Source organism: Gallus gallus, chromosome 6, assembly GCF_016699485.2.
Source record: "Gallus gallus isolate bGalGal1 chromosome 6, bGalGal1.mat.broiler.GRCg7b, whole genome shotgun sequence".
NCBI lineage: Eukaryota > Metazoa > Chordata > Aves > Galliformes > Phasianidae > Gallus > Gallus gallus.
The window spans coordinates 17360555-17385933 of record NC_052537.1 but is presented as its reverse complement, the minus strand read 5'-3'; the positions used below and the strand labels follow the sequence as shown (position 1 = coordinate 17385933).

The 25379-nt window shown below is 42.6% G+C and overlaps 1 protein-coding gene and 1 pseudogene across 1 annotated transcript in view; one reads left to right on the top strand and one right to left on the bottom strand.

Annotated features, from left to right (window-relative positions):
• The window catches only part of TLL2 (tolloid-like 2), an 82429-nt gene that overhangs the window by 51601 nt on the left and 5449 nt on the right, over positions 1-25379 (top strand). Inside the window, exons 8-19 of the mRNA XM_015288521.4 lie at positions 4673-4797; positions 8167-8282; positions 9633-9735; positions 13028-13144; positions 17023-17168; positions 18019-18214; positions 19794-19919; positions 21354-21514; positions 22227-22407; positions 23961-24086; positions 24893-25020; positions 25113-25326. Coding sequence (XP_015144007.2) covers positions 4673-4797; positions 8167-8282; positions 9633-9735; positions 13028-13144; positions 17023-17168; positions 18019-18214; positions 19794-19919; positions 21354-21514; positions 22227-22407; positions 23961-24086; positions 24893-25020; positions 25113-25326 — 1739 coding nt within the window. The remainder of the gene's footprint in view (positions 1-4672; positions 4798-8166; positions 8283-9632; positions 9736-13027; positions 13145-17022; positions 17169-18018; positions 18215-19793; positions 19920-21353; positions 21515-22226; positions 22408-23960; positions 24087-24892; positions 25021-25112; positions 25327-25379) is intronic.
• LOC101747619 lies at positions 13466-14614 on the bottom strand (annotated as a pseudogene).

Here is a 25379-nt window from a genome sequence, read left to right as displayed (position 1 = left end):
TGTTTTTTTATTTTCTAACCCTTTGTGTACGTGCTCTGTATCGTGGCCTTCTCCAGCTTGTGATTCTGTGTTGTTAGGTTCCTCATGGAGAGTTTTCCAGTTCTGTTCCTGTCTCAACTACTTGGCTAATTTCTGTGTGGGCTGTTTGCCCTTGACTCCCATCTCTCCTATCCAGCTGGAGCGCCTTGTCTGAGAGCTCAGAAAGGTGCATATAGAAGGAGAAATGAACATAAATTTGTCCTGGATTTGGAATGAGAACTACTGGATGACCAGCTCTATTTTTGCTATGTTATTTGAAGGTTTTTCCATAAGCAAAGTTGGAGCTTTCTTTTACCACATAACTCAAGTAAAGGAGATGAGAAGCAGAGCTCAAATATTTACTCTGAATAACATTGTTTTGCTAATGTTAAATGCATCTTTGGGGCTTTTAAAATTTTCTTGTTTGCTAGCTGTATGGGAGTGCTAAGCCTAATGTTTTGTGCTTTTGTTTCTGAAACTTTGCATCAACCATGAGAAAACTATCAAACTTGTTGAAGTACTGCTTGTTATGGCAGAGAGAGATGGTGGCTGGGCAAAGATGTATTGCTGTCTTAAGAGATTTCTTTGGATCAGATACCCAAAGCAAATGATTTTACCTCCCTTGAGGCATCTGCTGGACTGTCCCCGCATTTGCTGGACTCTAAATGGATGGAATTGTCTTGCTCAAAAGCAGGATTAAGTTATTACTGCCATTTATATTGTGGATGCCTTTGAGTCTGTCTCTCTTGAAAACCAGGGTCCTTCAGAACGCTGCTGGGCCAAAAAGGGATACGAATGGCAAGAGTCCTTCTAAATTTAAATTGATGTTTAATAGGATTTTTAAGTCTGTTTTCTTTAAGTCTTTTGTTTCTGTGACCCACTCTCACCCCAGTAGCAGTCTTTGTGCAGTAATTGAGCTGAGCACTAAGTGCATCTGTGGGCTGACTGTGCTTTCGGAGTAAATAGGCAACGCTGGGAACAGACTCTTACTTAACCAAAACCTATCTTGAGATCTACTGCCTAAAGTGAATTATGCTTGCTTACAGATTTGTGAACGTGTGCATGTCTCTTCACCTTACTGAGTTTTGCAGGTGCTGGCTAATTGCAGCTAACAAAGACACATGACCTATGAAGATACTAAGTTCCAGCAAAGTCCGTTATGGCTAATGGCTAGATATAGGAGGCAGTCTCTCCATGATACTGCTAAGGAAAGGACTGTAGCAGGTGTGTGAATAGTTTGGCGGGTTACAGAAAGTCCACATGAGAAGAAGATGGTATAAGTTCTCTGCCAGTGGAGAACAGCATACGGATGAGGACAGGATGATGGAATTATGAATCATATGGCACAAGAAGCTCTAAAGCTGTTTCTATGACTCACTGAAGCAGCTCTTACACTGTGGTCAGCACAACTTTGTTGCTTATAATTTCTGGCAAACACTGATAACAAATCATGACATCTGACATTGTCAAATACTGCCACAAATCCTAGGATGTTTTTATTCTTTCTGTTCTGGACAGAAAGTTCAGATACAGTTTTTCTGGGACATGATGATCCCTACCAGTGGAAGTTTCTTTCAGTAGCACTACTGAGAATTGCTGCAGGAGTAACTTAGTTTTCCATTCAAAGAAACATATATTTATCACTTGCATCTGTGGTGGGTGAGTAGTATAGTCTTAAGGGCTGTAATGACAGCAGGAACAAATTTTTTACCATGATAACTTCTGTCTGTGTCAGAAAGCTGCCTGTTTTGCAAAGTGTGGCTACACCTTATATTTTCTCATGCATTCTTCACAAATGTGGAAGCAAATTATGTTTGATTTTACTATCTCTTAAAACTTCTAATATCACTCTCAAGACCTACAAATGGCAGTGTAACACTAGGAGAGTTTAAACCTCTACGATTCCTAAGCACGCAGTGGTTTACTTTAGTCCAGTAGGTCTCTTGTTGGTAGGGCTGGCAGCCCTTTCTGAAGTTAGAACACACAGCTCTGCTTTTCTGTGAGGCTCCTGCATGAGTCAGGATGCAAGTAGCTCTGTTTACAAGGCAGGCGAGGGGCATCTTACTGATGCATTTGTAACACACCATCTTAATCCTATGTCAGATGTATGCACATCACACTTATGCTCTCCACAGGTTTTACTGTGTGAAGTAAAATGTTGGCTCTCTTCTAAAGACGGGGATATAAATGTGGTGTAGGGACAAAATGTATCTTTCTGAAGTTGAGTGCTTCACCTGCCTTGAATATCTGCTTCCCTCAGAAGCACCTGTATCTATTGCTCCCCTGATGGGACAGTGAATGGTCAGAGTTTATCAAGATTAGTGGATGATTTCATGATGTTTGCAGAACACATTCATGGTGCTGCGTGGCTGCTTGTCAAGCTCTGTCATTCTTAGCTGATAGCGATGGTGGACTGTGCTTGACTTGCTGTTGCTTTGGGCAACTAGTGCATGCTGTGCCTGTGCCTACACAACAGGAGAATCAAGGCATCCAGTATGTTTGGGTTCTCTTCCTACCTCTGGGAGAAGCAGTTAGGTTTCTTACTTAAGAACAGTTCTGGTGTTATATTGTCTGAACTGCTCTGTTTAATGATATCTGCTTGATTTTTTTTTTAATTAATTTGTGAGCCAATGTGCTGGTACTCTTAGAGACACTCATCAAATGTGCAACTTATTATTAGTAGTGTTGCTAACCCCAAGGGGGTTTGTTTGGACAGCATGGTACTGCTGTGACCTCTGGTCTAGGCCAGAAAGACTCTCCGTTGTTATCTGTTCCTTTGTTTGTGAAATAAGAACTATATTTATTGCCTCCTAATTTGGAGTCATGTTTGGCAATAATGCTTGTATAGGGAGTAGACGGTTTGGTTGGTGGAAAATATAAAACTTGAAATCTTGCTGCCCGAATCCAGGTTACATCTGTCCAGGAAAAAAATGTTTGGCAGGTAATTATCAATCATAAGGTTACTTGAAATTGTGAGTTGTTTGCATTGTGTGAGCAATACCCTAGATGTGTACAATGATCGGGAGGCTGGAGGTTGCGTATATGCAGTTGTGAGGGCCATAATAGTCAGAAGAATTAAAGGTTTACCTGTGCAAGTGGTGGCTACTCTATTACACTGTTAGTCTTTCCTGGTCGAACCTGGAAATGAGCAGAAAGCATTTCACTTGCCTCAGGAGTATATCCCTGCCAAATGTGAAGGTCTTCTCTGAACTCCTGAGGAGGCTTGAAAATTTAACATGAGCAAACCAACCTGTGTCTGCATTCTTGTTGCTCCTGGAATTGGAAGATTTATTTTTGATATGTAAATTCATTCTGAAGCATGCAGCTGGCATGTAGGGTGCAAGCCTGAATTTGTCAATCAAAATTTGATGCCCTTCAGAGCTTGCAAGCACTGCTTTATAGCGTAGATCCGGATTTCTCTTACTACTGGAAAAAAAGCCCCTTCCTTTCAAGAGCTGGCTCTGTTGTTTTTTTTTAAGTAGATTAAATTCTTTCCCTTCTATTTCTTCTGTCGATTTGCATATGTACAAAATAGATTTATTCATAAAATCCTTAGTGACATTTTCTGTTCAAGACTACTGATGACAGCTTTGGACAGCTGTGATCCAGAAAGTCCACTTACAGTATTTATTTAAAATTAAAGCAAAAACTCTCACAAACTTTATTTTCCTGAGGCTCTGACTCAGCTGAGCAGCCCAATGAACCAAGTTGCTTGTCTCCTTAGAGCTTAACTCATACTTTTGAAGACTCTTGTGTCAGGACTTTCAGCACTAAAATTACTGCCCTTATTGTCCCATTGGACTCTATGGACAATAGTATCCTTTCCTTCAGGAAGAAGTCTGCCTCATGGAGCCAATAATAAAGCTTCAAAATCTGTTAGCATTGGCACTGTCAGGGTTGTTAGATATTCAGGAGTGCAGTGAAATGGTTCCTATGGACTGGACAGCCTGATTACTAGAGCTTAGATTTTTACCAACCTGGCATTCCATTTTCTGATTACTCCCTCTCACATTAGCTGTGCAGTTTTAATGATGCCTCTTGCGTGCAAGCTCTTGTTTGTGTGCACTGACTTTGCATTTTGATGGAATTGAGGCCTGAACTTAAATCCTTTATTGGACTGAGATCAGAAGTGCAGTAAACAGCTGCTGAGTATGAAGCAAGGGAAAAAAGGCAGAGACAAATGGAGTTATTAGTCTGGCAAGTCATGCAGAACAAAGGTAGAGCACTTGATCTATTTCTTGTCTGTGGCAACTACAGCCATTGCCAGTCCAGTCTCACCTGTTACCAAACAAACTTCCCTTCCCTCTGCTCATAAGTGTCCAGTCTGCACTACAGCTTAGATATGCCACGAACCTTCTGCAAGAATATTTGCCTTTTTTCATTTATGGCAATAAATGTGTCCATTCTGAAACAGCAATCAGTGGCAATCCTGATATATCGAAAGAATGTACTGGCTTGCAAGATTTGCCTGTATTTTGGAAGCTATCTGCTGTGGGGTGATGGCCACCTCAAGACATATGTTTATCATAATCTGCCTTACTCTTACTTGTTAGCATGGGATACGTGCTCGAGGAAGACCCACAAGGATGGCTTTGTGTTCATCATGTCGTTTTCCCTACTTCACTGCTCTTTGTCTCTCTGCTCTTCCCTTTAGAGGGGTTTTCCTCGACACCATCCTTCCCCGTCGTGATGATAATGGAGTCCGGCCAACTATTGGTCAGCGTGTTCGCCTGAGTCAGGGAGACATTGCTCAGGCAAGGAAGCTGTACAAGTGCCCAGGTAAATATGGCTTGTGGGAGGGGCTACAACTTCAGTGTAAACACAGTTTATCTGGAAAGCAATGAAAATCAAGAGCATCACTGGTGAAAGGACTCAGGAAATGTAGGCCATCACGTGCTTTAAGCCAAAGCTGTGGGAGAACTGCACTTGTTTAACATGTCTCTTGTTAGTATTTTGCTTGTATTCTTGTTTGGTTAGGGCTTTAGTTTTCTCCAGTGTTCTCTACTGAAACTTTTTAAGAGAAGTGTAAAGTACCTGCAATATTTGCATTTTACTAGTGTTTTCATGTAAATATCCTGTCTAGAATTAAGGGTATAGGCTCTGTTTGTAGAAAATGAAATTGATATGTAAGACCACAGACAGCTGGTGAGTAGGAGTTAGTGAAGTGGCAAAGAATTTTCTGATAGGCTTCAGTCTCTGCATGCCAACCCTCAAAATCCTGTCTTTCTATACAGGTGTTGTCCCAAGGGAGAGCTTTATTGAACCTTAAATGATTATGGTGTGTTGCACTTAAGCTTTGGGTATGACTTGGAAGCTCAAAGATGCAAGACTAGTTGCTGCAAATGGGTGCTTTGGACTGCTCAAGGAAGGATTGTATCCCTCTTTCTGCTGCAAAAGAGGTGGTAGAGTCAGAAGGGCTTTGATAGAGAACCCATCTAATTATATGTGACTACTAAAGACTGGTAGTCTGAGTCTTGCTTTATCCAGAGTCTGCAAATATTAGCAAAAAGAGTATTGGCATCACAGATATGATTTGGAGACTTAAGTTTATCTATGAGAATAGAAGGATCCTTTTAAATTGGAGATGATAGACAGTAGACGTTTATGCAACAGCTATGGATGAATAGATTAAAAAAAGAAAACTAGATTTCAGAGAAGTCAGCCGGACTGAAGGATGTGCAGAGTATGAGGATAGAGGATTTGAGGAATGATCGCACCTGTGTCGTGGATTGCAGCAACTGAGAATGGAGAAAACATGGAAGGTGTGAGGCTAGGAGGGAGTAAATGTAGAAAGCACTAAGTTTCTCTTTCTTCAGAGAAGAAATTTTTCCTAATGTCCAACCTGAACCTCCTCTGGCACAACTTAAAGCCATTACCTGTAGTCCTATTGCTGTTGCCTTGGAGAAAAGGCTGATCCTCACCTCACCACAACCTCCTTTCAGGGAGTTGTACAGAGCAATAAAGGCTCCCCTGAGCTTCCTCTTCTTCAGACTAAACAATCCCAGTTCCTTCAGCTCTCTTCTCAGTTTCTTTATAATCTTATGGGGGGCAACTTTGTTTAGATGCTCTTTTTCTCTGCTAGAAGATTGTGTATACCTTGTGAGTTTTGGACTGGCACATCTTGCCAGATATTGGCATTCCTAGAACAATCCTAGGCTGGTGGCCACTCCAGTTGGTATTGACCCAGTGGCAATACTGGAGGATCAAGGGAAGAGTGGCTTGCTGCATGCAGAATAAATATGGCTGGGATTCAGATTTTTGAGATGTTTTTCTACTGAGGTACCATGTTTTTCCTGGTTGAGAGTTCAGGAGCATCTTGGGAGCAGGAATTAGATTCCAGCAGACTGTGCCACAGGTAACAAGGCAATAAATTTCTGCAAGATATGGAAAGGAGAAGTGTGTGTGTGTGTTCTGGAAATGTCCGGATTTCTTTTCCCATGTGTGCAAGTCAGCATCTTTTACCACCAGCAGCTCTGCCCACCTGAAAAAGAGATTGCATCACCTGCCAAGCATGCTGGGAGGGATAAGTTATTTCTGCAGAGTACTTTGAAACTAAAACTTCCGGTACAATGCTCCTCTGTATCTGGATAATGGTAAGGGGAGTTCTCAGGGCTCAAAACTGTTTGAACAGCGTGGAGGCTTTTGAACTCCCATTTGTTTGCTTCATTCCTTCAGGGCAGATGCATGTATTTTCCTGCCTTTTTTTTTTTTAGCAGTGTTTCTTCCTAGTAGTTTTAAGTACATTTGTCTTTCCTGACAGGAATCAGTTTGCCAGAGACAATGCTGCCTCAAAATATGCACACCTAGTTCCTAGTAGTGATCTACCCTCTAGAGCACCCCTAGGAACGGGTTGGTTGAGCAAAAAATCCCTTTTTGTGTCTCTGCCTATTGTTCGTAAAGTCTGACTTGTCAAACTGTGGGTCAAATTACTTCAGGGAAGTTAAGAAATTCTGGTTTACGTGACTCCCTTTCCCTTTTCTGAAGATTCCAATCTTTCTGAATGGGTCTGCTCTCTTTTCGCCTCCAACTTCCGACCTGCCCATCTTATAGTGATCATGGCTGAAAAAATTAGTGAGTGTGTGATAGTATAAGGCAGAGAATCCCCTGGCATTTCCATGAGAAAGGGAGCCAGATATTCAGTTTAGTCAGATCTTTTCAAAGCACTGCTGCTCAACAAGGGATTTTTGGAAGCTGCCTTACCATCACTGAGGAAACTAATTTGCAGGTCAAGGGGAGCTTTATAATGTCAGTGGGTTATGACGTTAGAAAAACAACCTGAGGGCAGGCAAGCCAAGGTCCCCTCTCTTTGGGATTGGTATTTGCATGTGTCTAGTGAGTATCCTGATGGATGAGAATAGGAGCTTTTGATACGTGTGATTCTCTGGACGTATGCGTGGTCATTCCTCCTTCCAGCGAGATCCTCCTGGCTCAGAACAGGAACTACAGTAGTTGCTGCTTTCCCCACATTTTGGAAGTTTCCTGAAGGAGCATTTGCAAACTGTTTACTTTCCAAAAGTAACACTGGTATCTACATTTCATCAACGGCAGCAGGAGACAAACAGAAAGGTGTAGAGCAGAATGAGCTGCAGTGTTCATATTTTATCCTGCGTAGTGTAACATCAGGGTAGATGCTGCGCAGTCAAAGATCCAGGGTCAGTGGGACTTGCCCTGCTTTTTTTCTTGTCAAGTTTTAACCCAGGACATTAAAGAGTAACTACAGAGAACTTCAACTAGAAGTACTGAGAAGGGTGAACAGATTTTGCTGGAAGCAGACGTAGGATTGCAAGGTGGGGTGGACCAGTGTTTTTTATTTTACTAATGGATAAGGTATTCCTCATTAGGGCTGGAACTTTGAAAGTAGTGATGTGTGGAAAGAGGAGGAAGGAAGATGTGTGCCTTTTAAAAAGCTGTTTCCTCTGTGTCCTTGCACTGATAATCTGTCCCAGGAATCCTGAAACATTTCACATCACACCTTCTGGTGAGGTCTCAAGCAGCTGCTGACCTTGTGTCAGTACCACGAGTGAACATCCTTAGTGTGTGCTACCACCCTGCATGGAGCAGCCATGTGCAAACATTTTGTTGGAGCTCAATATCCTTTAGAGAGTTGCTCCTTGTGGCTAATTTTTCTCCCCTCCCCTTCTCTCACAGCTTGTGGAGAAACCCTGCAGGACAGCACAGGGAATTTCTCAGCCCCTGGCTTTCCCAGTGGCTATCCCTCGTATTCCCACTGCGTCTGGAGAATCTCGGTGACCCCAGGAGAGAAGGTGGGTGACACGTGGACTAGGTGTACTCTTCACTTCCCTTACATGAGTTTTGCTTGTGATGATATTATCTGCTGCCAAAAAGACTGTCCTGCAGATCTCTGCATGCCTGGAGTGCAGGAATGGGGTCTGTCCTGCCAGAGATGGGGTCAGGAATTAGTGGCTCTGACAAGAGGTAGTGTTGGAATAGAATCCTTTTGCACGTCTGGGTTGTCAGTTGATCTCTGATCCCTCCTCTCATTTCAGATACACCCGGCCTGGGCAGTTTCCTCAGCTATTCAGCTTGCCACCTGCTAGCTCAGGTTGAGCTGATAGCTGAGGAAATTTTCTTTCAAACCAAGTGCTGGTCAGATGAGTTGTATAAAACATACCAGCAAGATGGAATCCAGGAGGGAGCTCAGGAGTTGTGAGTGGCATCAGTAGCCTGCCCCTGTCACGTAGGCATAATGCCTCTGTCAGGGGACCCCTGCCTCCAGCCTTGAAACACTGAGCCCTGCTGAGCATCAATCAGCTGCTCTGTCCACTTTCCAGCTCTTTTTGTTTTATTGATTTTTCCTGTGGAAACAATCTTTCCTTAATCTGTTATGCCAGCCCTTCAGGCCTTTCATGTCCTACTGGACTGCAATAATGCATGGCCTGGCTTGGATGCTCCTTGACTGAACAGCTTTGCTGAAGACCATCCTGAAGACATACTTAGGACTGAGACTTGGAAGAACAAAGGAAAGTGGAGCTCTCTTGTTTTGGAGCAGTTGTCTTGCTCTTGGACTCAGTTCTGTCACCTGCAGGCCCAGTCATATATTGTACTGAGCTCTGGCCATTGGCTTCAGGGAGGATACCAATGGGATAATGTTTTCTTGCTGAACTCTGCTCTGGAAAGCCTTTGAACACAGTGTATGAGTGGCAGTGTCAGAATGTGGAAACTTGTCAGCAGAAGTAGCTATGTCTTACTGGAGACACTTATAGAACAGAATAAAACCCAAGTGTCTCTATTTCTGGGAAATATGCATCTCTATAACATTCACATTAATTAAAAGGAAGCATTCCATTTTAACTTTTTTTAAGGAGCTTTCTAGTTGTATATTAGTAATGGTGAAGCAATGACTGTGTGAATAACAGAACGAGTAGTAAAATGCCTCCTTTTGTCATACTGTACTGCATAGTATAATTACAATTCCTTGAGAAGGCTTTCCTTTTTTTGAGGAAAATTGATTCAAAAATCCAGCTTTCTGTCCCGCTATTTTCATGCATACTCACTTATGCAGTGCAGTAGCAGAGATGAAGCGGGTAGTCTGTAGGGTCTTGATTTTAAAGTAGTTCCCATTCCAAGGATAAACATGTATGCTGTCCTTTCAGATCATGTTGAACTTCACATCAATGGATCTATTTAAAAGCCGCCTTTGCTGGTATGATTATGTGGAGGTGCGTGATGGCTACTGGAGGAAGGCTCCCTTACTGGGTGAGTAACTGCTTCATCTTAATTGCATTTTTTTTGTGCTCTTAAAGCTTATTGTGGAGGGAAAAATGAACAAAAATCCCAACACCATTAAAAAAAAAACACAACAAAACTTTCTTTACCTGAAAGGAACCTGTGTCCAAGCAGAGCACTGGTCATTAGTGTTAGAGACATCAGTGTGTTATATTTGCACCAAATGATCAATGCTCCAGTCCCCTAGTAGCAAAGTCTTTATTCCTTCCTTTTCTAGCTCATGACCTGAGGCAGAGAGGGAAATGAGTGAGAGGCATGGCTGAGATTAGAAGTGTGGTCCCTGGAGCTTTATGATGCCTTTTTAATAAGATCTGAATGGAACTATCAGGCAGTAAGAATGAAGAAGACATGCAGCTCCTGTCCAAAGCTCCTGACATTATTTCTTAAGAATACAAATCACAGAATAATAGAATAGTTTGAGTTGGAAGGCACCTTTAAGATCATCTAGTTCCAACCCTCTGGCACATGTAAGTACACCTCTAACAGGATCGAGTTGCAGTTAGTCCCATCCAACCTAGCCTTGAATGCTTCCAGGGACAGAGCATCCACAGCTTCTCTGTGTAGCCTGTTCTGGACACAGCACTCTGTACTTTGATCCTCTGTATTTCCAGTGGGGAACGTGTCTTTGGGCCCAAGAATTACTGGTAATGCTTAGAATATCAAACTCAGCAAGGGCTCTATTGCTCCTGAAGATCTCAAAGTGCAGCTCTCCCTTTGTACTCTCTGTATTCATTCCTCAGTATCTTGCTATCGTGACTGCAAGTTATCTGCCACCTAAGTGGGCAGTCAGAATTCTCACCTGCTTTTACCAGCTTTGCTACTGGCTCTGATCCTGACCCTGTCTTCTGACCCCGGTGTCCTTACGTGCCAACATCTACTTCTATCTGAAAGTTAAGAATCAATCAGCTTACGTAGCATCAGCAGTTTCACTGGAGCTGAGGTGCCCAGGCTGCAGCACATAGCTAGGCTAATGTGAGGTCAGTGGGACAATGGAAGTTTAGGTGCCAAGCTCACCTTAGCCCATGGGATGTTCCAGCTGTAACACAGGATGAAGTTGTTAGGTTGGAACTGTACTGCTCTCTAGAGGTCTCCGTGGGCCTGTGTTTCAGTGTGGAGTTGGCAGCTGTTTTTATTGCTTCCTGCCTGTTTTGGGGTTGGCAGCAGTTATTGTTTTGTTACACATACTTCAGGTAACATTGCTCCAGCAGCTGTAATTTCAGTCCTTGTTATGTATTTTTTTTTCTGCTGAGTAATTTGAAGGTATTTCAGAAGCCAAACCACCTCCCTGTCACCTTTGTGCAGGTGGACTTGTGAGTGTTTCCATCTGGAATGAGACACTGGTTGAAGAGGCTCCCACAAGGGGCTGAGCCCATGAAATTAGCTCAGCAGAGGCAAGCAGACGGCAATTCAGCAGGGGGCGGGGAGAGGGATTAGTGTGAATTGTGAAAGCATGGACTTCTTGCAGAGGGGGAAAAAAAAATACATGTGCGCTGCATATTTTCCCAGGGTGAAAACCCTGCCTTTAAACGTATAACTTTTTATGAATGGGCCCTTTATCACACTCTGAGGAGTTTGCTCATTCTAGTTTCTCATCTGTTTCCTCTCCTTGACACCCTTGTCAAACTTCAAGTCCAAATCTAGGAGGCAGTTGCTCAGGAAGGAGCTTTGCAGCACTGATGCTGATTGTTATTGTTCTTACTGGTAGCAGGGGTGGGAGATACAATTGTTATGCTGTATGCCAGTGTCACGCTGTCCAAACAGTGCTGGGTAGCTTTGGCACATGGGCTCAGCTTAGAATTGCCAAACACAACTTGAATCTGGACTAATAATTGAACAAGGGACTCTACGAGGGGGGAAAAAAGTTGGTGATGAAACTGCCACTGAAGTCCACAACTCACTTTCCATGCATTCTCTTTTCCCTTTACTGCCTATCACAGAGGCACAACTCTCATCCTTGAAGGCCATGGGTGTTCTGAGGCTGCCAAGTGGTGAAGGTAGGGAAGCAGAGCCAAAGGTGACAACCATCTGATTGTAGGCAGCTGACTACGCAGGGGGCCTTTTGGCTTTTGATGTGCAGGATTCGTGTCAACCACTCTGCCCTTTGTATGTAGGAAAGCAGCAGCCTCCTCTGTCTGCCAGTCAACAGGACTCAAATGATCTGTTTCCTTATTCAGTGCAGAGAACACTTAATGCAGCTTGCTAATGGAAACTAAGGTACTGTCTTGTCAGTAAGCAATTAACCAGGTTTTCACTCAGATGAGGATGTTCAAAGAAGCTATTCTCTGGTTTCACAAGGCCAGGATCAGGTTCCCTGTCACCGCTGCTGTGACTGAATTTCTGAATAACTGCTCTCTGTCGAATTCCCTCTGGGGGTTCAGTTGGATGAGATGCCACTGCCTCTAGCACGTAGCCATGCTGGTGTCAGCTGAAGTAAAGAACCATGTTGGCAGCATGTGCTCACTGTGCATAGTGTTTGCTCTGTTACCCTGGGGAGCCTCTGGCTGGAACAGGTAGAGAAAGACCAGAACAGCTTTAGGGTTGTTGAGGTTGTTCAGGCTACTCCAGCAGATGCCTTCTGCAGATGCTCCATTCTGGGATTCTCTATTGCTGGCAAGATTCAGGTATTTACCAGTGCTGATGTGTACTAGGGAGCAAAAAAGGCACTTGGTCACAAATCTGCTGAGTGAAAGAGACTGGATGACTGCAAAGGCTTAATCAGAAGGAGGTGTGCTGGGGAATAAGATCAGAGGATAAGGGATTTTTAGCACTAGCAACAGGATGAGCTGTGTTGGTGCTGTGGGGGATCTGCATAGCCCTCTTCTCAGTATGGTTACATCCTAACTTCCATTTGACTTGTACAGGAATTTCTGAGGCTTAGTAGGTAGGAAGGGCAGTTCCCCAATGTCCCATCTCCAAAAGGATGGGGGATAGTTCCCCTCTGCTGTTGACTCATTTGTACAATCATGTGAATCGAGACAGGAATCCCTTTGAATTTACTGAGGCAACAGCGATTGCATCTGTTAACTACTGAATTCTGCTTCCAGCTGAAGGAAATCTTTATCAATTTAATAATTGAAGAGAATATATATTAATGGGGGGGGGGAAAAAAAGGAAATTCAGAAACAAGTGGTAGGAGTGAAAGGGTGTTTGATACAAGTACTGCTCCTTTAACCACAGACTCTTTGCTTCCTAGAACCACAGGTGCCTGCTACCAGTGGCTGTACTGCCTGGAGATCTTGATAGTCTTTTTCCTGCCTTCTAGGTAGATTTTGTGGTGACAAGATCCCTGAACCAGTAATCTCCACGGACAGCAGGCTGTGGATCGAGTTCCGGAGCAGCAGTAACATCCTGGGCAAAGGCTTCTTTGTGGTCTATGAAGGTACAGCCTTTAGCTGGAAGTGTATTGCATTGCATGGAGCAGTCAAAACAAGGTGCAGGAATTTATGGGATCAGTAGGACTTCTGCTTCACCATTTAGTTAGACACAGCACCCACTCTTGCTTTTATGGGGACTGGCAGAATTTCTGGATGGTTCCAGCAGATAAGATGTGGCTCTTCTAACTGGATCATCGTAATTCCTTTTGAGGAATAGGATGGCAGCACAGAGCAATGGCTTCCAATCATAGGCCAGGGCCCTGTTTGCACTGACCCACCCCTGCAAGCATCAGTGCTCTGTGTAGCAGGCGTTGCTTCTAGTAATTTAACAAAGCTCTGTTCCTGCAGATCCAGGTACTTTGGAAACTTCCATCACACTGGGGTGCTGAGACCGTTTCAGAGGAGGAGCAACGCTACCAAAGTCATTAGTGAATCTCACAAAGTAGTTCAGTTGGAAGGGACCTACAGCAGTCAGCAAGTCCAACTGCCTGTTGGACTTCAGAGCTAGCTGAAGGTTAAACTATTTTATTGAGGGCATTATACAAATGCCTCTTTAAAAATCATTACCACAGTAACCAAAAATTCCTGATCTTGGTTCTGTAACAGTTAAATGCAGGCTAATCTAAAGCCTCTGGGATGTCTCTGTTGTCCACATTAGAAGTTAGAATAGTTATTTCCTTTTGTTTTCCACTACTGATACAGCATTAATGTAACAGCTGTGGTTACCGACACTTAAGTGAGTTTCAGTCCTATCTTCTACAAATTCACCTACTGTTCCCATTATTACTTTTTTCACCACTGCACATTCATAGTGTTATTTTCCAGAACAGCTCTGTAGTCTGTAACACCCACACACAGTACCCAAATACTGGTAGGTTCTGACCTGTTATGCATATATTTCTTGAGGCATTTTACATTGGAAAAAAAGTGTATTCATATGCAAAGCCTCTGACTGCATCCATATTAATAGTAGCTTTTGTTTTGTATGCTCTAATGGTATGTTTTTTTAACCACTGATTTAAACATCCAATCTTTTTGCATCTCTTCCTTTTTATCAACATAGACAATACATTTTTTTTTAAGTGGTCCCATGTTCAAATTCAGTCTTATGAACACGATCACTTAAAGCTATTTCCCAAACAGCCACCAAACTGGTCATCTTCTCCAAGTGACTGCACCAAGATTTCCACGGGGCTCTCCTCCCTTTTGCTGTTTGGAGCTTCAAAATCAGTAACATCCCTTTTTCACATACACTTAATTTTGACAATAAAGATTTAAAAATATATAAAGGCCTTCATTGTTCTCTGGACTGCAGGCGCTTTCTTGGAAGAACCAGTAATGAGTTTGCATATAACTGTCCCAATGATGCATCATTCTTCAGTGCCTGCAGGAGCAAGCATGACATTGAAAATCCAGTGTTGAGCATCCAGTATACTCATGAATAATGATACTAACAGAAGGAGGCAAAGAAAATGCAGCGCTGTTGGGGAAGTGCAAATAAAGCATATGAGGATTTCACAACGGTGTGGGGCTTTTCACAGGAGAAATATCTGGTTTCTGCAGGAACTGCTGTCCCAGAGACAGAAGTAGCTTGCTTGACTTTTTTTTTCTTTATATTTCTTCTGAGAAGCAGCTGTTGCCTGCACCATGTGCTCTGTAACACCCCTTTTATGGTAGTTTGTGGGAATTTGTAGTAATCAGAATAGTGAGTTCCTAATAGACTGTTTTATTTTGACTTATTGCTTTTGTGGACTAGTCAACTTAGGTCTTGCCACTGGAGGACAGCCCACTATATCTGTTCTAATTTTTTAAAGGAAAAAATAGCAAGGGTACGACTTCTTGGGAAGCTACATCTCTGTTCTTCATTGTGTTAATATGATATCATGTTTCATATTGATAAATCATATTGCAAGATTTTTTAATATTAACAACATCGAAAGGCTTCAGAAACTTGATTCTCTGGGTACTTTTTCCTATTTCTCGTTAAGGAATGGATGCCCCCTACAGGTCCAGTAAAGATGAGCAATACTTGCTTCACATAACATCTGAGGAGGGCGAGTGAATGCACAGTGTGCATCTAGTTGGACTTTGCATCCCTCTGATTGTTCGTGTTTACCCTCTTGCTGTTAGTGTAAGCATTTTTCAAGGCTTTGACTTTTTTCATAATTTTTTCTCTAAGCAATTTCCCTTTGAAAAGGGAGGAAATCTGTTGCTAAACCCGAGAGCAAGTACAGGGTAAGAGTGGCGAAGCCGGTTTGTACCACCAATGGCCCATTTCTTAGTTCTTAGCTCAGCCTTGTCTCCTTAAAGGGACAGGTAGTGAGATTATCAGTGTCCCTCTAAATATTTTACTTGCTGAAATGGGAGAGTTTTCAAAAAATCATCGTTAATCACAATTTCCCACTGATTCCACTGCATACAGTGTCTCATTTATTCCCTCCATTGTCACGTAGTTTACTCAGATGATTTGTGACTTCTGTGTTTAGACAGTAAGTGTAATTTTTATTTCCAAAAGAGACTGCCCTGAATTCTTTAACTTTCTGTTAATTTTTGTCCGGAAGTTCTGTGTTTCTCTTAGTTCCCCTTTTTCTTCTGACATCTTCTCCCTCACATATTGAAAAGCCAAAGTGGGTCTTAAGACTGCTTTTCTGAGAGCACATGTAAACTCTTGTGTGTTCAGACTTTGCTGGGAGCTCTGTGGGTGAGGACTGATTTTTGGGTTGGTTTCCTCCAGTTCTTGACTCTGAAGTTTTAAATAGATGGGAGGAAAGATGTAGAAGCATGTGGCCATGTAACAGAATTATTTGATAGTAAAACACGTGAAGATCATGTAGTAAAAGTGTCTTCATTGTTCCTTTTCTTTCAAGAGGTTCAAGATGGAGAAGATGCTGGTGGCTTTACTCTGTAACACTGCTGGCAGCCCAGAATTTATCATTTCTGTAGACTTCTCAGGCTGCGTCAACATATTCATCTATTTAGCATTAAAACTCTTCCTGTGTAGTTAACCACTCAACTGAAATTTAGTGTGAGCTATTGCAATGGCTAGAGGAAGATACTGTTTGTTTTATGGCTATTAAAAAATAATAAGATTTGTCAGTTCTCTGCTCCTGTAGTTCTTTCTGTTAGAGAGAGAGGCAGTTCCCTAAAGGGTCATAGAATCTCAGAATGGCTTAGTTTGGAAAGAATGTTAAATATCATCTAGTTTCAACCCCCACCACTGGCAGGGCTGCCACACACCAGGTCAGGTTCCCCTGGTCCCATCCAACATAGCCTTGAGCACCCTTTAAAGAATTTCTTCCTACCATCTAACCCCTCTTCTAGTTTAAAGCCATTCCCCCTTGTCCTGTTGCTATTGGACAGTGTAAAAAGCCAGCCTCCCCTCCTGCCTATAAGCTCCCCTCAACAACTGGAAAGCTGCAACACGGTCTCCCCGGAGCTTTTGCCTCTTCATGCACCAGGACGGTCTCCTAAACGTTGCTTGATGAGCAGCTCAGTTTATGCTTTGTAAATATCGCCATCTCGTGGCTGGTTTACATTTGCAACTTCTTGGGTTTTTTTTTTTCTTCCCTTCTTTTCTTGGTCCTTATTGCCATCTGCCAGCGTTAAGCAGTTGTGGAGGTGACCTGGAGTGTGAAACACGCAAATGCACAGCATTTCTATGCCCCAGTGAGTTCTCTTTGTTAAGAGGTTGTTACAGCAAGATGGGAGACACTATCAAAGGTGAAACGTTAGATGTGTAAAACCTTCCATGATGTGTGTGTTGCTTTTGTGGAACAAGAACTACTGATGCAGACTTGAATGGGGAAGAAGGATATGTATGGAGTAGTTTTTACCTAAGGAAAAGCATGCAATCACATGGTTCTGTTGAATGTTTTTTATGAAGCTATTTGTGGTGGAGAAGTTCGCAAAGATGCTGGCCAGATCCAGTCTCCCAATTATCCAGATGACTACAGGCCTTCCAAAGAATGCATCTGGAAGATCACAGTTTCTGAGGGCTTTCACATAGGAATCTCGTTCCAAGCATTTGAGGTGAGAAATGTCATTGTAAGCACTTGGATCTACAGAGCTGAAACAGTATCTATTCTTTAGAATGAAAAAGGAGATTATGTAAATAGTTACATTCAAAACAAACAAACTTCAGAACAGTTCAGAATGTCATCTCTCCTCACCAGAAGTTTGCTCAGAGATTTCAAAGCCAAGTTTTAAATTTTCAGTGGATTTGAAAACTAGGAAGAACTAGAATGCACAGAGAAGTGTGTATGTTGAGTAAGGAACTCACAAGTCCTTAAGATTTCACTCCGCTTGCATTGTGACCGTTCAGTTTTATTTGACTAAACAGCTTTGTGCTGGTGTTGCTGGTACCTCTGCAGATTTCAGCTTCTTTGTGGCTGTCAAAATAGATATCACTTTCTCAGATGGTAGACCATGAGAAGTTCAGAAAGTCTTCTCCTATTGGTTATAGGGCGGCATACACAGCTGATTGATTCCCCTGGCTTGTGCACTTTTACTGCACTTGTCCAGGAAAGGGCAGGTACCGCTACTTTCCTGACAGCAAACCCAACACTATTTCTTGAGCCTATTTGTTTGTAGTTCTTCTTTATTACTTACAGTTTTTCATAGAAAAGCAATTTATAATGGAAAAAGTCAGAGACTAAGTTTCATTAGAGAGTAGCCATGAAATAGAACTGGGATCTGTCTGTGTTTGAATGTGATTTCAGCTGCAGGAGTGACAGCAGCAGTGAGGCAAGCAGTTAGCTGTGACCAGTTGCTTATGATGCTCTTTTTGAAGCTGATCCCTGGCCAAAGCCTAACTGGGTAGCCAGCCTGGTTCAGAGTGCTTATGCCAGTGAGTTACAGGCCCACCCGTTTCCATTTGCAGATTGAGTGGCATGATGCATGTTCTTATGACTACCTGGAGATCCGAGATGGCCTCACTGAAAACAGCCCACTGATTGGTCAGTTCTGTGGCTACGAGAAGCCAGAAGATATTAAATCCAGTTCAAATAAAATATGGATGAAATTTACATCTGATGCAACCATCAGTAAAGCAGGCTTTGCAGCAAATTTCTTCAAAGGTATGTGATATAGCACCTCTCAAGGTCTAACTTAGGGATCGCTCATCCCATAACTTACTGCTCACGTGAAGTTACCATTGTATCTACTTTTAGTTAAAAGCTGTTAGGCTTGTCTGCCAGTATCAAGTCTATCCATGTTTTACTTTAAAACTGTAGAAGACTTTGATGCTGAGTCACAAACAGCACCTTACTGGTTAAGATAGAACCTGCATCCGAAAAGGTTAGATTTCATGTGCCGTTACTAGTGCGGACACTAACACCTTCTGTTTCACAGCAAGATGGGTTGTGACCCCCACTTAACCTACACCAGGGATACTGATATTTTCAAAGAAGGTACTACTGCTGTACAAAGTGTAACAAAAATAATTAAAAAAAAAACCAAAACAACAACAAAACTTCTCTGCTTAAGTTCTACTGTAAAAGAAAACCTTTGGAGAGGAAGTGATTTGAAATGTAAGCAGAATTTCAGGGAAAGTTCCAGAACGCTTTTGGAGACAAATGTGTTCATACTCTGAAATCCTCTTCAGGAAGATGTGAATGAAGATGCTTTTCTTAGGAGCTGGACCCAAGCCATGGTTTTTCACCAGCATCCTGGCTTGATAGGCAGGAACCAAACATGTAACTACTTGGGAAAATACATTATGGAGTTGCTTTGAGGTACAGAAGTAAAATATAATCTTTACTGACTGCAACTGTCATTGAACCCAAGAGATACAGTTTTGATATTTGGATTAGTCCTTTATTGCTACTTGAACTTGTGCCCTGCATCAAAAGTGATTACCAGCTTGCTGGCAAATACTGTGATTCATTCCATTCCCTGGACAATTCCCACAGTACCTAGATTGCCTGGTACAAAATCCTCAGGTTTCATATGGACACAAAGAGTACTTCTTGCTCATATTATGTTGGCTTCTTTCAGGAGTTCAGGCTGATTGTGCCAGGAGTGCCTTCCAGTGATTAGCACTACCATAACATTATTAGTAAAATCAATTATTAAGGGCTATACATGGAATCAGGGGTTAGAGTGAGAAGACAGTACATCTGGCCATCTGTATGTTAAATTGTCAGCTCAGGTTGTTGAGAGTGAGAACTTGACTACAAAATCTAGAACAGCAACTAACGTGTTCCTGAAAATGAGCAACTATTTGCATGCACTCCCAACTATGTTGCTGCCGGGGTATGGCCTCCTACAGCTCCATACATATGGACACCATAATGGGCTGATGTTTTGATTCCTCACGCTCGAGTGATGTGAGCTACCAGACAAAGCAAACAAACCAACAAAAAACAAACCCAAAACCAATTAGCAAATGAGAATACAATAAAGTGAAGTCTTTACAAGAGACCATTTTTTCTGCTTCTGTCTAGAATAAGCACCCTTGGTTCCTGTGGCTAGTAGTTGCAATAGTAATCCTTTGAGTGATAGTAAGGAGTTCTCTTGTATTTGTGATGTCTGCTGCTGTACCTGCTCTGCTTGTCAACCAGAGCTCTAGTCCTCCTAGAGCACGCATTGCCTGAGGAACATGAGGGGATTTGGCTGGTTGGGAAAGCGTGACTTGTTCTGGTTTCTTCCTGACAGAAATGGATGAATGTTCTCAGCCAGACAACGGTGGGTGTGAACAGCACTGTGAGAACACACTGGGCAGCTACAAATGCACCTGTGAGCCTGGCTATGAGTTGACAGCTGATAAAAAGAGCTGTGAAGGTGGGTAATGTATAGATTGAGGCATCTACCTGTCAGGTTGGTGTCTGCAACTAATAATGAAATTGAACAGGCTTGGGGACAATACTCCTTTCCTCTCCATGTTCATTTCTTTTTATCTTTTCCCCCATCACCTCCCCAGAAGTTATTCTTGTCAACATCTTTAAGTTGAAAATCACATTTGGGGTGAAAAATGGAAGGCATCCTTGTTCTCTACCACTAAACGCCTTTAAAAGCTGTTGCCATGGCCAAGGATTCCCACTTAGACCAGATTTTGCAGTGATGGGGGTAGGAATGTTGGAACCTAATAGGAGTCCAGGATAATTTCAATGCAAGGCTTATTTTTTTGAATATTTCTACTGTAGCATGCAAAACAGAGTTGATTCTAATTTTCAGTTATGGGGAAAAAAAAAACACTTCATCAGAAACTGTTTCTGTCAGCATTGTGTGGGCAAATAGCCTGCCTCGTCCCAGACAGCTGTGCTTGCTCTGGAGTGGAATGCAACACTGTGTTGTCCCTCAGATGAAGTTCTGTCTCTGCTAAAACTAGCGAAGTGCTAAATGTAATAAGCAAATGGGTTGGAAAGTTTGGGGTGAAAATCCAAATGCTTTGTGCACTTCTTGTTTGTCTGTTCTATTAGGTTCAACAAAACACTTGGTTTTGTATAACTCTCTGCTGTAGGAAGTCTATAAAACACTTAATAAACACACTTGCTGTGCTTCTTTGTATTGAAGCTGTCGCTTGTGTTAGTTCTCCTAATGCAAAATGGTGCTGGGAAGAAGACACAGGAAGCTTTTTATCACTGTGGATTTTGGTGTTCTGGTAGGATCTCGTTACTCCAAAGGAATAGCAAGGAAAAAATGCTTTGTTGCAAATAGAATTTTGCACCAAAAGAGCAAACCAAGGTTGCTTCCTCAAAAGTAAAAGCCATGTCCTCTCTCAAAAGGGTGGAGCTGAGATGTCCTGTATTTTTAAAGGAAATGAGGAAGTAAAGCTAGGTCTCTGGCTTTGCTTTGGTATTTTTCCTAGTGAAAGTGCTGTTTACATGTTAAATTCGAAATTATAAGGTTAATAAACTGTGTGGGTGAATTTACTAAGCTGACATTTACAACTGTATTGTGCATATGAAGTCAACAGGTCCGTGGTTACTCTAAGGTAGAATGAAGTAGAATCTTACACAGTAAGTAGAATGAAGATCAATCTTACACAGTTTGAGTGGCTTTTGGGGTTTGTAGCCTGGCTGCATTTCACTGGTGATTTACAGCAGATGAAGTTTGTCTTCTCTGCAATTCCCAGCATTTTAAACCTGCCCTAGAGGGTAGGATTTGAAATGTGCCATCAACCAGGGTCTGATTCATTTCCCAGCTAACAGGATGGCAATTTTCTGTATCTGAAGAGAACCCAGTAAAACTTGTGTTCATTTATTGCCTCTCCAGCTGCCTGTGGGGGCTTCATCACCAAGCTCAATGGGACCATTACTAGCCCTGGATGGCCCAAGGAATATCCTACTAACAAAAACTGCGTCTGGCAGGTGGTAGCTCCAGCCCAGTACCGGATCTCTCTGCAGTTTGAAGTGTTTGATCTGGAAGGCAATGATGTACGTAACCAGTCCCTGCATCTTTGTGATTATTGGCTGAATTGGATAAATCCTTTGGGTGCAAGCATGATGAGACTGTCTTGCTGGTGGAGCTTCTGGTTGTTTCCTCACCCTTGGTATAATAAGCTAATGACAATGATTGTTCATCTTCTCTATGGAGTGAAGGATTAAAGCTGTTCTGTTACAAATGGGCATCTTTTCCCTACTAGCTTTGCAAAACTGTACGTGTTCTCCATCCCTAGTAGGTGTCCATCCTACACTTTCCCAGGGCTGCCTTTGTAGGAAGGTAATTGGAGTTGAACACAGAAGTAGAGTTCCTCAAGGGTAAAGAAAGTAGACAGGGAAAGAATCTGTTCTCTGCCCTGCTAAAGACGGGATGGATTCTGATTGAAGTATTTCACTTCCTCCACTGTAAATGGCTCTTCCTTAATTCAGCTGGCTGCTGAAGTTCCTTCAGTGCTGTCAGGCTCTGGGATAAGGTGGGAGTTATTATTTTAGCTAAATTAAGTGGAAATGCTGCTATTCTGATAAAAGTGCTGATGCTGTAAGTCTAGAATAGCAAAGGAAGGGGATGAGAGCGCTCACAAGGGAGAATCTGGAGAAACTGGAAGTGTGTTTGAGTATACGAGTGTTTCCTTTCCCTGTCAGTCAGATCTCTGTTCCCCCTCTCTGGAATGCTCTGTTCTAAATCCACTGCCTCCTCTCTTGGCAGGTCTGTAAATATGACTACGTTGAGGTTCGTAGTGGGTTGGCTACTGACTCCAAGCTACATGGCAAATTCTGTGGCTCAGAGAAGCCTGAAGTAATCACGTCGTACAGCAACAACATAAGACTGGAGTTCAAATCAGACAACACAGTATCCAAGAAAGGATTCAAAGTCCACTTCTTCTCTGGTATGTAGCTGGCCTCCTCTGATTTAACCTCTCATTTTTGGTGAATTGTCTTCAACCTCATCTAAATTAGGCAGAGATTGACATAGACACATCTAAAAAGAACAGTTGCTCTGTGCTGCTATCTTTCATCCTGTTTTCTCAGTGCGGTGTATGGTCCAGTTTCATAACGTGATATCAGCAAGGTGCATGGATTTCATCAGTGCCTCCAGTCCCTCCACAGTGGAAAGTGGTGGGGAACTTGGTCCTAGAACTTCTTTGTCCCTGAAGCTAAGAATAACTTTTTCTTCTGGAAGTAGGGTAGTTAGAACGCTTCTAAAAGTCTTCTATATAGTGATCCTTCCCATCAGCACTGTACATACTAGTGGAAGTTCTGAATCCTTCCTATATCTTGGTTTCTGTACCTTTTTGGCTTTGGAGGATAACCATGCATTGTATGAAGGTAGATATTTAGATCCATGGTCTGTTTTCAACGGAGGCTGAAGAGTATTAATATTTTCAAAGAGGATGATCAAGCAAAATGATGTTGAGTTAGACCGCTGCAGAGTGGAATCAGGGCTGGGGTGTGGCTTATTAAATTCAACAAGGAAGGAAAGGTGAAGTGGCATATGTTTTATCTAGAAATGTGTTTGGGAGTGAGGAAACAGGTGAGCTTAATGAGGCCCAGGGTGGTCAGCTGCTTATAAATTAAATCGGACTGGAAACTGGGAGCAGAGCATATACTCAGAACATTGAGTTTTAGGAATGTCTGTGAAGAGCAGTAGAGGCTGGTGAAATTCCATTGTTTTTGCTTTTGTTTTTTGTTTTTTTTACTTGGAACAGTTTGTCAAGTGAACTCTATGTAGTGAGAGGGCACTAAAAACAAATCCCTTCCACTTTTCCTTCTGGGTCCTTTCATTGCTTGTACTGTGACCCTGAGTTTTTCTGAGCTGAATGTCTGGGATTTGCTTATGAGAAAGGTGGGACAGAAGTGTCTTTTATTTTCCCTCTTCTCTGAACCCTGCATGGGTCATTTGTCCTGTAAGGGTGAAAGAGACAGGCTGTCTGTGGCCTCAGCATGATACTGAATACACAGGAGTGAATATTTGGGGCATATTTCAGCTTCAGAGTGCAGCTCATACCTCAGATGCCTTTCTCTATTTGGCTACTTGTGCTCTTGGACAGAGCAGTTTACAGACAGAGGCTTATCAGAGCATATACGAATTTGAAAATAGAGAGATTGTCAAGTAGATTTTTGCCTAGACTAGTGGATTTGTGTGATTCTTTTCCTGGACTGTATTTTAAAATAATAAAGCCTTGCTATAGGTTTCTTTTAGACAAGGAGTCTTAAGTTGTTCAAAACTTTCATTATATAATAAAGTACTTTTGTGGTACATCTTATGGGATAAAAGACAATTGCAGAAAATGGTATCTGGACTAAAAAGGGATTGCACTAATCCTGCAGCAGAAGTTGGAGGTGTATGGTGACATCTGCCAGTTTGGATGTAGGACTCGCTGCTTGTGACTGCAGTAGTTTGTTTCTCACTGGCAACTCAGTATTTGTTGCTCTTGCCCAGATAAGGATGAATGCTCCAAAGACAATGGTGGCTGCCAGCACGAATGTATCAACACCTTTGGGAGCTATGTATGCCAGTGCAGAAATGGCTTCAAGCTGCATGAAAATAACCATGACTGTAAAGAAGGTAAGTCCTCTGCTCCCTGTGTTCAGGAAAGATACGCTCCCACAAACGCCATCTGAGCCAGCGTGCTTTCCTGCCCTGTACTGGAAGCTTGTTTGTACGACTGAGTGCCCTATCAGTTTGGGACACTGAAAATGTCCCAGGTAGCTGAAGAACTATCTAGGAAATGCAATAAGAGGGCTGAAGAACCTGGTTTTGGCTGGACCTATTTCCCAGTCTTTGCCCTCTATCTGGATTGGGTCAGAAGAGAGCGACTGAGCTGATATAACATTTTGCTGATGCCAAAAATACTTTTTTTGCTGCATGCCTGCCCCTCAGTGTACAGTGCTGAGGCCTTCCACTGAACAGTCTCTGTTACTTGCCTGATTACTCTGTGATTCAGTTTTTCAAGTCAACAAAACAGCTCAAGGCTGAGATAGCACTGAAGTCAACATGGTGGTGGAGTTGGAGACCATGCCACTGAGAGCAGGGTGGATGAGCTGGAGGAGCAGGAGAGTACATTTGAGAGTGAGGAGGCTGATGAGGTTAATGAGGTCCAGAACAATAAGATAGGCTCTCACCAGCTGAGCAGTTAATTCAGCCAGCTAGTCTGGCTGCATCTAGGAATGCTGTAAGTATAAGCCTTTTTGGGGACAAACCCACCAGAGCTAGGTAGTAATTCTAAAAGATCTTATTCAGTGACTGAAGCCTTCCATGTTTTTGCCATAGTTAGGGTGACAGTGGGGAGAGAGATGTTTGTAGGCTATTTCAATAATGCAATTAATGTATGAGACTCTCCTTGATGCCTCTGTCTTACGATCTCTCTCAAGCTGGTTGTGAGCATAAACTGAGCAGTGCAGAGGGAATGATGAGCAGTCCAAACTGGCCTGACAAGTACCCTAGCCGGAAAGAGTGCACCTGGAATATCTCTGCAACACCTGGCCACCGAGTGAAAGTAGTGAGTAACCAGTGAGTGGGAGTGCCAGGGGAGAAGCATTCTCAGATTTATAAGCACCTTTCTTCATTTTCTTATTTTTATTCTTACTGTAGACCTTTCATGAGTTTGAGATTGAACAGCATCAAGAATGTGCCTATGATCACTTGGAAATGTATGATGGGCCCAACAGCAAGTCACCTATACTTGGCCGCTTCTGCGGCAGCAAGAAACCAGACCCTGTGGTAGCTTCTACCAACAAGATGTTCCTTAGGTTTTACTCTGATGCTTCTGTGCAAAGAAAAGGATTTCAGGCAAAACATAGCACAGGTAAGCTGATTCCCTGCCAATATACCGGTACGATGAGATGTCATCAAATCTCA